This window comes from Triplophysa rosa, linkage group LG19 (assembly GCF_024868665.1).
Source record: "Triplophysa rosa linkage group LG19, Trosa_1v2, whole genome shotgun sequence".
Classification (NCBI taxonomy): Eukaryota; Metazoa; Chordata; class Actinopteri; order Cypriniformes; family Nemacheilidae; genus Triplophysa; species Triplophysa rosa.
Genome location: NC_079908.1, coordinates 19711445 through 19722126, shown reverse-complemented (window position 1 = coordinate 19722126; position 10682 = coordinate 19711445). Strand labels below are relative to the sequence as shown.

The 10682-nt window shown below is 38.1% G+C and overlaps 3 protein-coding genes across 3 annotated transcripts; 2 read left to right on the top strand and 1 right to left on the bottom strand.

Annotated features, from left to right (window-relative positions):
• The first annotated feature begins 1223 nt into the window (after window positions 1-1223).
• Window positions 1224-5788, top strand: wdr38 (WD repeat domain 38). Its single transcript, XM_057360995.1, has 8 exons — window positions 1224-1424; window positions 1869-1989; window positions 2114-2328; window positions 3045-3125; window positions 3202-3324; window positions 3686-3838; window positions 3914-3961; window positions 4048-5788. The coding sequence occupies exons 1-8, from the start codon at window positions 1356-1358 to the stop codon at window positions 4159-4161; spliced, it is 924 nt and encodes a 307-aa protein (XP_057216978.1). The 5' UTR covers window positions 1224-1355; the 3' UTR covers window positions 4162-5788.
• A 122-nt stretch (window positions 5789-5910) lies between these two features.
• Window positions 5911-8645, bottom strand: rpl35 (ribosomal protein L35). The gene is made up of 4 exons (XM_057360996.1): window positions 8537-8645; window positions 7864-8000; window positions 7047-7128; window positions 5911-6115 (listed from the first exon to the last, which is right to left on the bottom strand). The coding sequence occupies exons 1-4, from the start codon at window positions 8537-8539 to the stop codon at window positions 5966-5968; spliced, it is 372 nt and encodes a 123-aa protein (XP_057216979.1). The 5' UTR covers window positions 8540-8645; the 3' UTR covers window positions 5911-5965.
• Window positions 8646-9039: 394 nt separating this feature from the next.
• LOC130570634 (cytochrome b-c1 complex subunit 9) lies at window positions 9040-10379 on the top strand. Its single transcript, XM_057360997.1, has 2 exons — window positions 9040-9207; window positions 9776-10379. The coding sequence occupies exons 1-2, from the start codon at window positions 9067-9069 to the stop codon at window positions 9821-9823; spliced, it is 189 nt and encodes a 62-aa protein (XP_057216980.1). The 5' UTR covers window positions 9040-9066; the 3' UTR covers window positions 9824-10379.
• Window positions 10380-10682: the final 303 nt, after the last annotated feature.

Sequence of the window (10682 nt, the reverse complement as noted above, 5' to 3'; positions counted from 1 at the left end):
TCCACATATCTGTCCACACACACAAACACTATTTAAATATATCACCAATGCTCGTCATTTCATTTTGAACGTTTCACTTCCTCTGTATCCTTAAAATTAAAGCATGGAATTTATTAAGTTATATTAGACTCATGTCTAAGCAGTGATGACATGTGCTCAAACCGCAGGAGGCACAATTTTGCAAAGGTGAAAATGTCATTGCTTCTTAGAAATGTGGACATGTTTAAACAACTAACATTCATCAACAGCTGTGAAATAACTGTGTGAAGCTCAAGTTTAACAAACATCTAAGAAAGAAAACCTGGAGACTGTTGCGTCAGTCACTCTGGAACGCAGATGCCTTTCAGATGTTTTTCGTTTCGGGCATGGAGAATCAGGGCCTGAGGCATGGCTTACATTTTTTTACGGGAAAAGATATTTATTTCTGAAGGGTCACAGCCTCAGGGTACACGTGCATAAACTATTTAGTACTGAACTTATACTGTGCAGTAACATTATTGTGTGTAACTTGCAATCCTCATACTTAAGAAGGTCAACGTGTACAGTTAAAACCATTTCCTGGCATTTAAAATATGGGAACATGTTATTGTACAGTGTTCTTTAATTGTTTAAGTACAAGAACTGTAATGATCCTTTTTTATATAAAATAAAAATTGTGGTGGGGTGAACGAAAATGGACACCGTGGATGCATCAGATCTCATCGAAGTGTTTATTTTTACCTAAAATAACATGATCAAAAATAACATGAAAAACAGGAAAGGTACATATTATAAGCATATTATTTCTTATTTTTATCAACTATTATTATTGAAGACTTTAAATATTACACATTTGTCTATTCCTCTGTAAACTAAGTAAAATGATTATCCTACTGTAAATTTCAGTATAGTTTTAAAGTTTCTTACTGTGCAAATGAATGAATGAATGATTAAGGATGATTAAAAGCAATGAAATGAATTGTAAAATAAAAAATAATTTAAATAAAGGTTAATAAATCAGATAACATTTTAGTATTGTAGGAATGCACGGTATGATCCTTCACATCAAGTGAGTTAGCTCTTTCCCCATAAAGGAAACGGGTTTCAGTGCTTAAAAAGCGTACTGGCTGGTGAGCACTTAAACTGAGCTCTTTCAAGTTAACGAGTCTCCAAATAACTAAACCACATGCAGAGGTCACTCAAGAGACCCGTCGCTCTGGATACAGTAACACTCCCAACGCAAACAAACTGAGCTGCAACTCTAACCATTGCGACTATGCATCTACTATAAAGTGCACATTATATTTAGTCGAGTTTACTTATTTTTAACACTATCAGACATTGTTAAAATGTATCTTGGACGCGCGTAAGAAGGCATGTGGCACCGTCGCTCGGAAGAGTTCAGCATTTCCAACATTAGATATTTGTCCAGACACAAAGGAGAGGTTGGTAAACTTTTCAATTGCGTCTAATAGTTATATTCTATTTTTCAAATATTTCAGAGACGTATTTATGTGTTTGTGACTGTTTTTTATATTCCTGAACAATTCAATAATCCCCAACAAGCCGTGATTTAGTTTGCCAAATCCCCTTAAATCTTGAGGTGTTGCAAATTCACTATAAACCAAGGCTTCGCAGGGCGTATTGCTTTTATGAAACATACCTGGTAAGGTTACATAAAATAAGGTAACAAAAATGTATTGATTTTCACGATAAACATATTATTCTTCCGCCAAGCAATGTCGTTCTTCGGAAGTGGTCGCCAAGCAACACAAACGCAGTAACACTGATGTTATGCGCGGTGTGCGGCTTCAAACGCAGGCGCTCGACCAATCATAGATTCAGGTTTTTTTGCATTTTATTAACAAACATTTTCTCATCTGTGTCAGGTGAACTGCTGCGCGTTCTCGCATGACTGTCAGATTCTGCTCACCTGCTGTGATGATGGCAGGTTGTACCTGTGGGACGCCAAAAGCAGCAAACTCCTGCACACCGTTAGCGGACATACAGGTGAGCAGAATGAAATAAATCAAATGCAGGTGAATTCTATTCTATTCTATTCTATTCTATTCTATTCTATTGTCTCTCTGTACAAATGGATGCATAACAACAGAATTTTGCAATACATTTCCAGGTCCAGTGAAGTGGTGTGTTTTCTCCAGGGATGGCCAGTTGTTCGCCAGCGCGTCTCATGACTGCACAGTCAGGATCTGGCACGGCAGGAGCACAGAATGCGTGCACATAATGTCAGCTCACAGCCGGAGTGTGGAGACAGTGAGCTTCAGTCCAGACGGCATGTGGTTGGTGTCAGGTGGATGGGACACCAGGGCACTGATCTGGAGCGTTCAGGTGAAAACCAAACACCTGCCTTTCGACTACAATTGTAAAAGAAACTATACAGTAAACATCTACAATGAAGTCTTCCCTTTGAAAAACTGCAAACAATCAGCAAGATAACAATCCCTTTCCCCCCAAGAGTAGAAGAGTACATTTCTTCATTCAAAGTCTCAACCCTGCCCAAAACACAATAGTTTACTTAATGGATTTAATAGTTATAATGGGAATTGTATTGCAACTTTATTGGTGTCTACTGGTAAAGGATTCTACTGGGATCAGTTGGGATGTTAAATCCTATTGGAATAATGGCCAAAACACACAAAAGTGTGAAAATGGTTTTTAATGGAAAAAGCTAGTGGTATTTTAATAGAAACCTTTCGCAATTTCTATGATGGATTCTATTGGGATTCTATAGTTTTTTTCAGCAGGGATCACAGAAGTTATAATGGATTGAATGATTCTTGGGAATTGTATATTTACTGGTAATGTGTTAGGTTCCGTTGGTGGTTGGGAACCAATAAAACCCCTTAAATCCAACTGTAAGACCCAAAACACATACATAAAGGAATGTTGTTGTTTTAATGACAAATAGATGATGCTTGGTATTTCTGACTGGATGTTTTGTAGTAACAGGTGTCTTTTTAGCACAAGAACTGATTTACCACTGTCAGGATTTTACTGTATTTTTATAGCATAATATTTGCGTGTTTCATTGTTTGATGTTTCAGTCCGGCGAGATGGTTCAGGACTTGCGGGGTCACACTGCAGCTGTTCAGAGCAGTGCATTCTCATCAGATTCACAGCGGGTGGTACGACTCACTCTGTGTGTGTACTGTAACATTTGTTTTGATCTGTTCAGATTGTTTCTCTGTTGGTTCACTTCAGGCCACAGGTTCCTGGGATCGTTCTGTAAGAGTGTGGGAGCTACGTGATGATAAAGAGGTTGTGACATTACAGGGACACCTGGGAAATGTGGCCTGTCTTTGTTTTTCTGTCACCGGGATCCTGGTGAGTACACTAAAGCAGATTGTTTGAGGGTGAGGTTTGGTACTTGCTACAGAATAAACAAGTCTCAAACAGTACAGATTCATTCAAGTATTTTTTTTACTTCTGTGCAAGAGCATTTTCAATAAATTACATTTTTATGCAATGCATTATAATGGTGATAGATGTTGTGTGACAAATGTTTATTTCCTTGAATGAATGTCAAAATTATGTAACAAAATATCTCAAGTAACATCGCCCAAAAAGCTATGCTTTTCAGAACATAATGCATCCTCTAGTTCTGCTTGAAAATAAATGGCACATTTGATATTTTCCACTATGCAATGCAGTGACACTCAAATCTAAATATTTTTGTGTGTTTTAGGCCTCGGGTTCATGGGACGGAACAGTGCGTGTGTGGTTGCCACAGCAACACACGTGTCTGTATGTGCTGGGAGGGCATGAGCGTGTATGGGTCAGGAGTCTGGCCTTCTCTGCAGACGGGCTGGTTTTAGCATCCACCGCAGAGGGTGATATGGTATAAACACACACCGACACACTAACACACAACCCATGGAAGAAATGCTTGACCATTCACATGTTTCTCCATCAGGTGAGGATCTGGGACATGGCTAATGGAAAGTGTCTGAAATTGTTACAGGTATGAATATTTAAGTGAACATTTCTGTAATATTATTGTAAAAGCTATCGATACATGTATAAGGACATTATATGTGTGTGTTTTAGGGTCATAAGGACTCAGCATATGGGTGTGTGTTCACCCCTGGTGGGGAGCTTCTCACCAGCGGCTCTGACCAGCTGGATGTACACGAGGACAGAGACAAGAACATAGAGGAGTGATGAGGTTACACGGAGAACAGGACAATAAAGATGATGGCTTACTGCCCAGCTGAACACATGAAAGTTCAGCACACTGTAACTCGTGTCTAAAGCCAACAGCACAAGAGCTGTACCCAAGTTTTACTCAAATAATTACAAGAGCTATATACTACGTCTTGCACAGACCCGGTGAATGTTGTCAAAAGTTAAAACGAAAAGTAAAAAATGGCCATAGATAGATGAATGCCCCTGCAACCTCACTGGGCAGAGGCGGGGCGTTTATTTTTTTTATTTAAGACTATGATATGTTAATTATGCTTGTGGACTGTACAGTGTAATTTGAATGAAACATTTATACAAATAAATGTTGCCAGAAACTACTCATTTATTGTGAAGACTTGTGCAGCAAAACTACATTTTCCAGTATTGTCAGTAAACATGGAAAAAATATTAGAAACAAAATGTTTAAATCAGTGCCCTATTTCCCTTATATCTCTTTGTCCTTAAAGGTTACTAACTGTAGATGGACATTTTAGAGATAAAGCTGTTACTAACAAGTGTAAGTTATATTAATGTATAGCAAATTTGGATTGAAAAAATCCCAGATATTAATATTGATAGAGGATCAGTTTTTATATATGCCATATCCTTCACCAGAGTTCCGGCAGCTCGAGTTCTTACACGTACAAAAAAGTATGAACATACTAGCCCGGTTCTGTCAACCTTGCACTGGTTACCTATAAAGCATCGCATTAACTTTAAAATCTTGCTTATTACCTATAAAGCCCTACATGGTTTAACTCCTCAGTACTTGAGTGAACTTCTCTTGTATTACAGTCCTTCACGTGCATTACGCTCTCAGGCGTCCTGTCAGTTGGGTAATACCTAGAATTTCAAAATCAAGTGCAGGTGGTAGATCCTTCTCCTATCTAACGCCTAAACTTTGGAATAGTCTTCCCTGCACTGTCCGGGAGGCAGACACACTCGGTCAGTTTAAATCTAGACTAAAGACGCATCTTTTTAATCTTGCATACACTACTCTTCCATAATATAAATCCTCTGAGGGTTTAGGCTGCATTAGATGCGGCGACTTGACACGTCTTCACTACAAAATTTCAATTGCTATTAGATTATTAATGATAATCTTAAATCTATAATTAACCTTATTAGTAAGTTTATTTATTTTTATTTAGCCTCGTTGTGCAAGCTTTGTGGAGCTTGTGCAGAGGCAGCAGCTTTTGCCAGAGGGGAACTGGAATCCCCTGGTTGGGCCTGGGTTCTCCTGAGGTTTTTTCTGGATTAGAGTTTTGGGTTCCTCGCCACCGTTTGCATACTGTTTTCTGCCTGGCCGGGGGGCTGCTTTAGAATTTTAAAGTTTTGCTTAATATTGCATAGAGGAATGTATAGTGTTATATTTGACCTGTGCTTCTCTCTCCATCTTAAATGTGTGCTCTCACTGTGCGTGTGTACGCGTACTTGTCTGTGTAAATGTGTGTGTGTGTCTATGTCTATGTGTGTTAGTACGTGTGCATAGTGTGTGTGTGTGGAGTGTTTTGTATGTGGGTATGTCGGTCTTCTGTGTTTTCACCTTTTTCTTGTTTTTACAGGTACAACTTTAATTGTTTTGCTTATAGTCAATATGTCTTATGTACAGCTGCTTTGTAACAATGAAAATAGTAAAAAGCGCTATATAAATAAAGTTGAGAGTATATAAATAAAGTTGAGAGTTCCGCAACTCACACGTTTCATGATAGACAATAGACTCGGAAGGCATTTTAACTCCAGGGTGGGGTGTTTATTTTCAGTGAAAAAACAGTACAGCCGCTTAAGCCTTGATGGCGAATTTGCGAAGAGCGTAGAGGCGAGACCTCCTCTGCATCTTCTTGGTCATCAGGCTCTCCTCATGCTTTGTCAGCTGACGACGGATGGCGCGGGTCTTCTTGGGCCTCAGGTCCAAAGGCTTGTACTTTTTGCCCTGAAAACAAAAAGATAACAGGTGTCAGAATCCACAGGACTGGCAGATCAAGAATCAGAGGGAGGCCAAAAAAGACTAGCAGCAAAACATGACAGAAAACACACAACAAAGGTATATTCAGAAATTGAGACTTGTCCAAACATCTACAATTAATAAAAAAACACAAGGTATATGAATAATGTTAGCTACCCACAGCAGATAAACATCATTAAAAGACACTGCTGCAGATAGTCAAGATTTCTATAGCAAGAGAGCATTAACACTACCCTCCAGGTCAGGAGGAGTGTTGGGTTTATAGTCTTGCAGAAAAAAATACAATTATCATCAATGTCTGCTCAATGCATCATTGGCCAAAGCAAATGGAAAAAACTACTCAATGCTAGGGATGTAACGATTCACCGTGAGCCGGTTGAAAATCGGTTGTAATGAGCAACGATTCAAATCGGTTGAGGCTTGAACTGAATCGCGATACATTTTTTGAACAGCAGGGGCCGCTATTTTCACTGCAAATCTAAACATGGATGCTGATATTTCTTAAATGCAAAAAAATCCAAGAAAAGCACATACAGTATTAGTTTGTTTATATTAAAGAGACTTTTTCTATTATTAATTTGTTATAAAATTGCAGTTTAGTTTTGTTATTTGAAATAAAACATTATTTTATAATACAAAGAAACGTGAAGCATTTAAGAAATAATGCAAGGGAAGTTGTTCATTTCTAATTTGTTTCAACTCATTTTTTCAAAATAAATCGTGAGTAAATCGTGACTAAATCGCATCGTGAGATCAGAATCGTGACTCGCATCGCATCGCGAGCTGAGTGAATCGTTACATCCCTACTCAATGCATTTTAAAACTGACAAGCCAAATAACATCAGCATCACTGTTGAACCTCATCTCCAGTGTGCATGTTTAAGTGTGGTAAACTGACCTTATAGAACTTCCTCAGATTCTCCTTCTGTGTCTGGTTGATAACTGTGAGAACTCTGGCGATAGACTTGCGGACAACTCGGCTGCACAGAAAAAGAAAAACTTAACACAAAAAAAACATGCAGCTGTTACGCCAGAATTAGTCTAGGGCGTCACGATTATGACATTTGGCTGACGATTAATTCTCTAATAAATCATTGCGATTATGACGATTAATTGTCCGTTTTAGGGCTTTGACCATTAATTGTATATTTTTGGGTTTTGACATTTAATTCTTGTACATTTTTTATTCGGCTTTGAAACATTGTACTGCAGGTTATTTTTATGGTACATGCTTTCCAATTTTTTTTTTTTTTTACTGATGGTTGTGGTGGTACATTTTACCAGTATAACCATACTTAGTTAGACTATATACACACCAAAATATGCAATGTGCAGGCACTACAGCTACCCCTTGTGAGTTGTGCAATAATAGATTTAATAATCGTGACAGCCCTATTAGTCAGTTAAATTAAGAAAACAGTTAAAATACAGAAACATCGGTACAGTCCCATTCCCTTTAATAAGGAAAATTCATACAGAAGAGGTTTAATATAGAAATACTGCACACCACCTCAGAATACAATGACACCAATAAAGTAATTTAAGCTTAATCATTTGGAGAACTATTATCATGCCCTGCTGGGGCCCTATGGGCACATACTGATCATCAAATTGATGATCACAATTCATGCAAGGAAATCATTATATATTCAAGTCAACATGTTGCAATAATGCTGTACTCTGGTAAACACCATAAAGACCATCCCAGCACTCACATCTTCGAGAGTTTGGAGGCAGCTCCACCGGTAACCTTGGCAACGCGGAGTTGGGACAGTTCCACCTTCAGATCCTCCAGCTGTTTCAACAGCTCCTCCTTTTTCTTTCCACGCAGGTCTCTGGCCTTTATCTTTGCCTACAGACACAGAAGCAGTTATATTCAATACACACTCGTAAACACAGTGCTTCAGCAAGTGAACTATTCATGTTCAAGATGTAGAGCAATATCTCGCCTATATAGCAACATGAAAAGATGAGATAAACATCCTGGAGTCTAAACCGTCACATGTCAACTAAAACATAAAACATTGCACTAAAAGGGGAGAGCGTCTAAACGGGTCGTCTTTCATAATTTTAATTGACTTAGAGTACACTTTATCTGCGTACTAGCTTAATTTGTGAGATAATACACAAATTGAGAGTACAAACTCACGTGCTAAGCTAACAGGCTAAAAGCACAGACCGCTGCTGGACTTCACTGCGCTACAAGCAACCGTGAGTGGAACATTTCATCATACAAATTTAACGTTATTTTGAGGTCATCCTTAAAAAATATTATGGACAAACATTAGCACACACCTCAATGTGTATTTAAGACTAACTCTTGTGATTGTTTCACATATTAAATAGTCCGGATTGTTTCAGATTGCTCAGTTTCGGTAAATTCCTCACCATTTCGTTCGATGGCTGCCACAAGAAAGGAAGTCGCGTCGGTCACGTGGGAAAATCTACCGGGTTACAGACTGAACCAAATGCGTGCAGGAGGTGTGCTGGCATCTTCTATTCTTCACTTAACGAGGGGTTAATTAGCATAATTGATTCATTGCTTGAACGTTACATACTTATAAGGCTTAACGTACATTAGTTTTGTTAAAATTATATATTATGTATGTCACATATCTGTCAAATATTAAAACGCTACTCGGTTTGTAAACTGCGGTGTGATTTCCGTTTAAAACCCATTCAAGGATTGAATACCTTACCTATATTAGTGACATTTTTACATTTATATTTCTTTGTATAGTTGTAATTTTACAAAGGTTGAATAGTTGTCCATAAATGCATATATTTTTTATAAACGTTAAAAATATATTGCCATACTTTATCAAACAACTTAAATGAACTAACCTAATTGGTCAAAGGGTTTGATAGACAACTCTTTGCCCCGCCTCATCATCTTCCGGAAGACTCCATCGACTATCATGGCGCTAGCAAGAAGTGTCTACAATCTGCTCTTCAGAAGAACGTCAACTTTCGCCATAACCATCATGGTGGGAGCTGTTTTCTTCGAGAGGGTGTTTGACCAGGCCGGAGACGCAGTATTTGACAACATAAATGCGGGGGTGAGTTACCTTTTTAGTTGAAATACGGGTGAGATTGTCCTGACCCACCGATAGGCTGACCTTGATTTAGCCTGCTAGCTAACTAGCATTCAGTGTATTTAGTTGGTTCATCAATGTAAAACATGTATTTAAACATAATAGTACCGCATGTTATAGACGATTCTAACGAAGGAAACAAATGCAATTGCACTAAATACACAACACCGAATGTTGTAATAATACTTGATTAACGTTACTTTTGTAGGGGCAGATTTTCATGTAACGGTATAAATGCTAACTTACATGTTCATTGCAATTGAACATTTTAGTTAACGTTAAAGACATCTCACTTTATGTGTATCATAGTAGTACTACTACTCTACAAATTTAGAATTAACTTTAATTACCAGATGCATCATTTTGAAAACGAATCATAATGACATTTATACTAATAATACTATAACGTGAAAGAAGTAAAGAAGCAGTACAGCGCCATCACAACTAAGTGCCCATTAAGTCATTCATACAGCAGTGATGATTTCTAAGTGTTCTAAGCTGTGTGTCCTAAACAGGTTTTTATGTTCCCTAGAAACTTTGGAAACACATCAAACACAATTATGAGCAAGTGGAGGAATAAAGCTTGGCTTTGTTAAAGCTGGAATCTTCATTCTACCATCATCCTTTTCCTAATGTGACCCCATTGAATCGGCCGCTGGCTTTTGTTGTGTCCTGCAGCAGCTGTGTTCCATCTTCCAACTGGATTGGTCTGGGCACATATACAGAAACTCTAGAAATTCCAAGCCCTGATAACATGTCACATGACCACCGATTATTGTGCGATATGTCACATTGTACATGATTTATAATTGTGTTGCTAACTTAAATTCTGTGTGAATAAACCCGACAACCCATATTTTGAATCGTGTATTGTTTGTATGTGCACTTGCATTAGAAAATTAGTCTGGCTGAGGTGTCATGCCTTATTAAGTTGGTCATGGCGTAATGCTCTGGCGTCAAAGCAGTTTGATGGTCTTTAAACATCTGTGGCTTGTTGTGCAAGGGAACCTTAAATTGTAAATTTTACGATGCGTGTTGCTTTTTTTAGCGTATTGTGTGACTGAGCAATGAGAACTTGCTGTTAAAATAGAGAAACACTAAAGCATCGTAGAAATGTAGACTTTTTCACATATGTTAAAATAAAAATATAACAACCTGTTCAAAAACTACTTTCATGGGATTAATAATGTAATGTTTATGAAGCTGATAACTGTGCGTTATGCAGTGCGAACAAGGTTACATACCAAATTGTCCAACTGTCACTGTACAAGTCAGTAGACCGTAAAATTCAGCAAGCTTGAAATAAATGCGATAGAGGTGATGTTATAGACTGTGGCCACCACTCAGTGTCACTAGAGCACCTTTTTATGTGATGACGTCATACGGCTTTGTTTCCATGATTCTCTGCTCTTTGAATTCAGTTGTCCTCAAGTATTGTT

Excerpts from the sequence above, each read along its gene's own strand:
- wdr38 (XM_057360995.1), top strand. The coding sequence starts at position 1,356 with ATGTGGCACCGTCGCTCGGAAGAGTTCAGCATTTCCAACATTAGATAT. Across the intron at positions 1,425-1,868 it reads TGTCCAGACACAAAGGAGAG|GTGAACTGCTGCGCGTTCTC; the intron begins GTTGGTAAACTT and ends CATCTGTGTCAG. Across the intron at positions 3,126-3,201 it reads CATCAGATTCACAGCGGGTG|GCCACAGGTTCCTGGGATCG; the intron begins GTACGACTCACT and ends GGTTCACTTCAG.
- rpl35 (XM_057360996.1), bottom strand. Across the intron at positions 7,129-7,863 it reads GCCTCCAAACTCTCGAAGAT|CCGAGTTGTCCGCAAGTCTA; the intron begins GTGAGTGCTGGG and ends TTTTCTGTGCAG. Across the intron at positions 6,116-7,046 it reads ATCTGAGGAAGTTCTATAAG|GGCAAAAAGTACAAGCCTTT; the intron begins GTCAGTTTACCA and ends TTTTGTTTTCAG.
- LOC130570634 (XM_057360997.1), top strand. The coding sequence starts at position 9,067 with ATGGCGCTAGCAAGAAGTGTCTACAATCTGCTCTTCAGAAGAACGTCA. Across the intron at positions 9,208-9,775 it reads TTGACAACATAAATGCGGGG|AAACTTTGGAAACACATCAA; the intron begins GTGAGTTACCTT and ends TATGTTCCCTAG.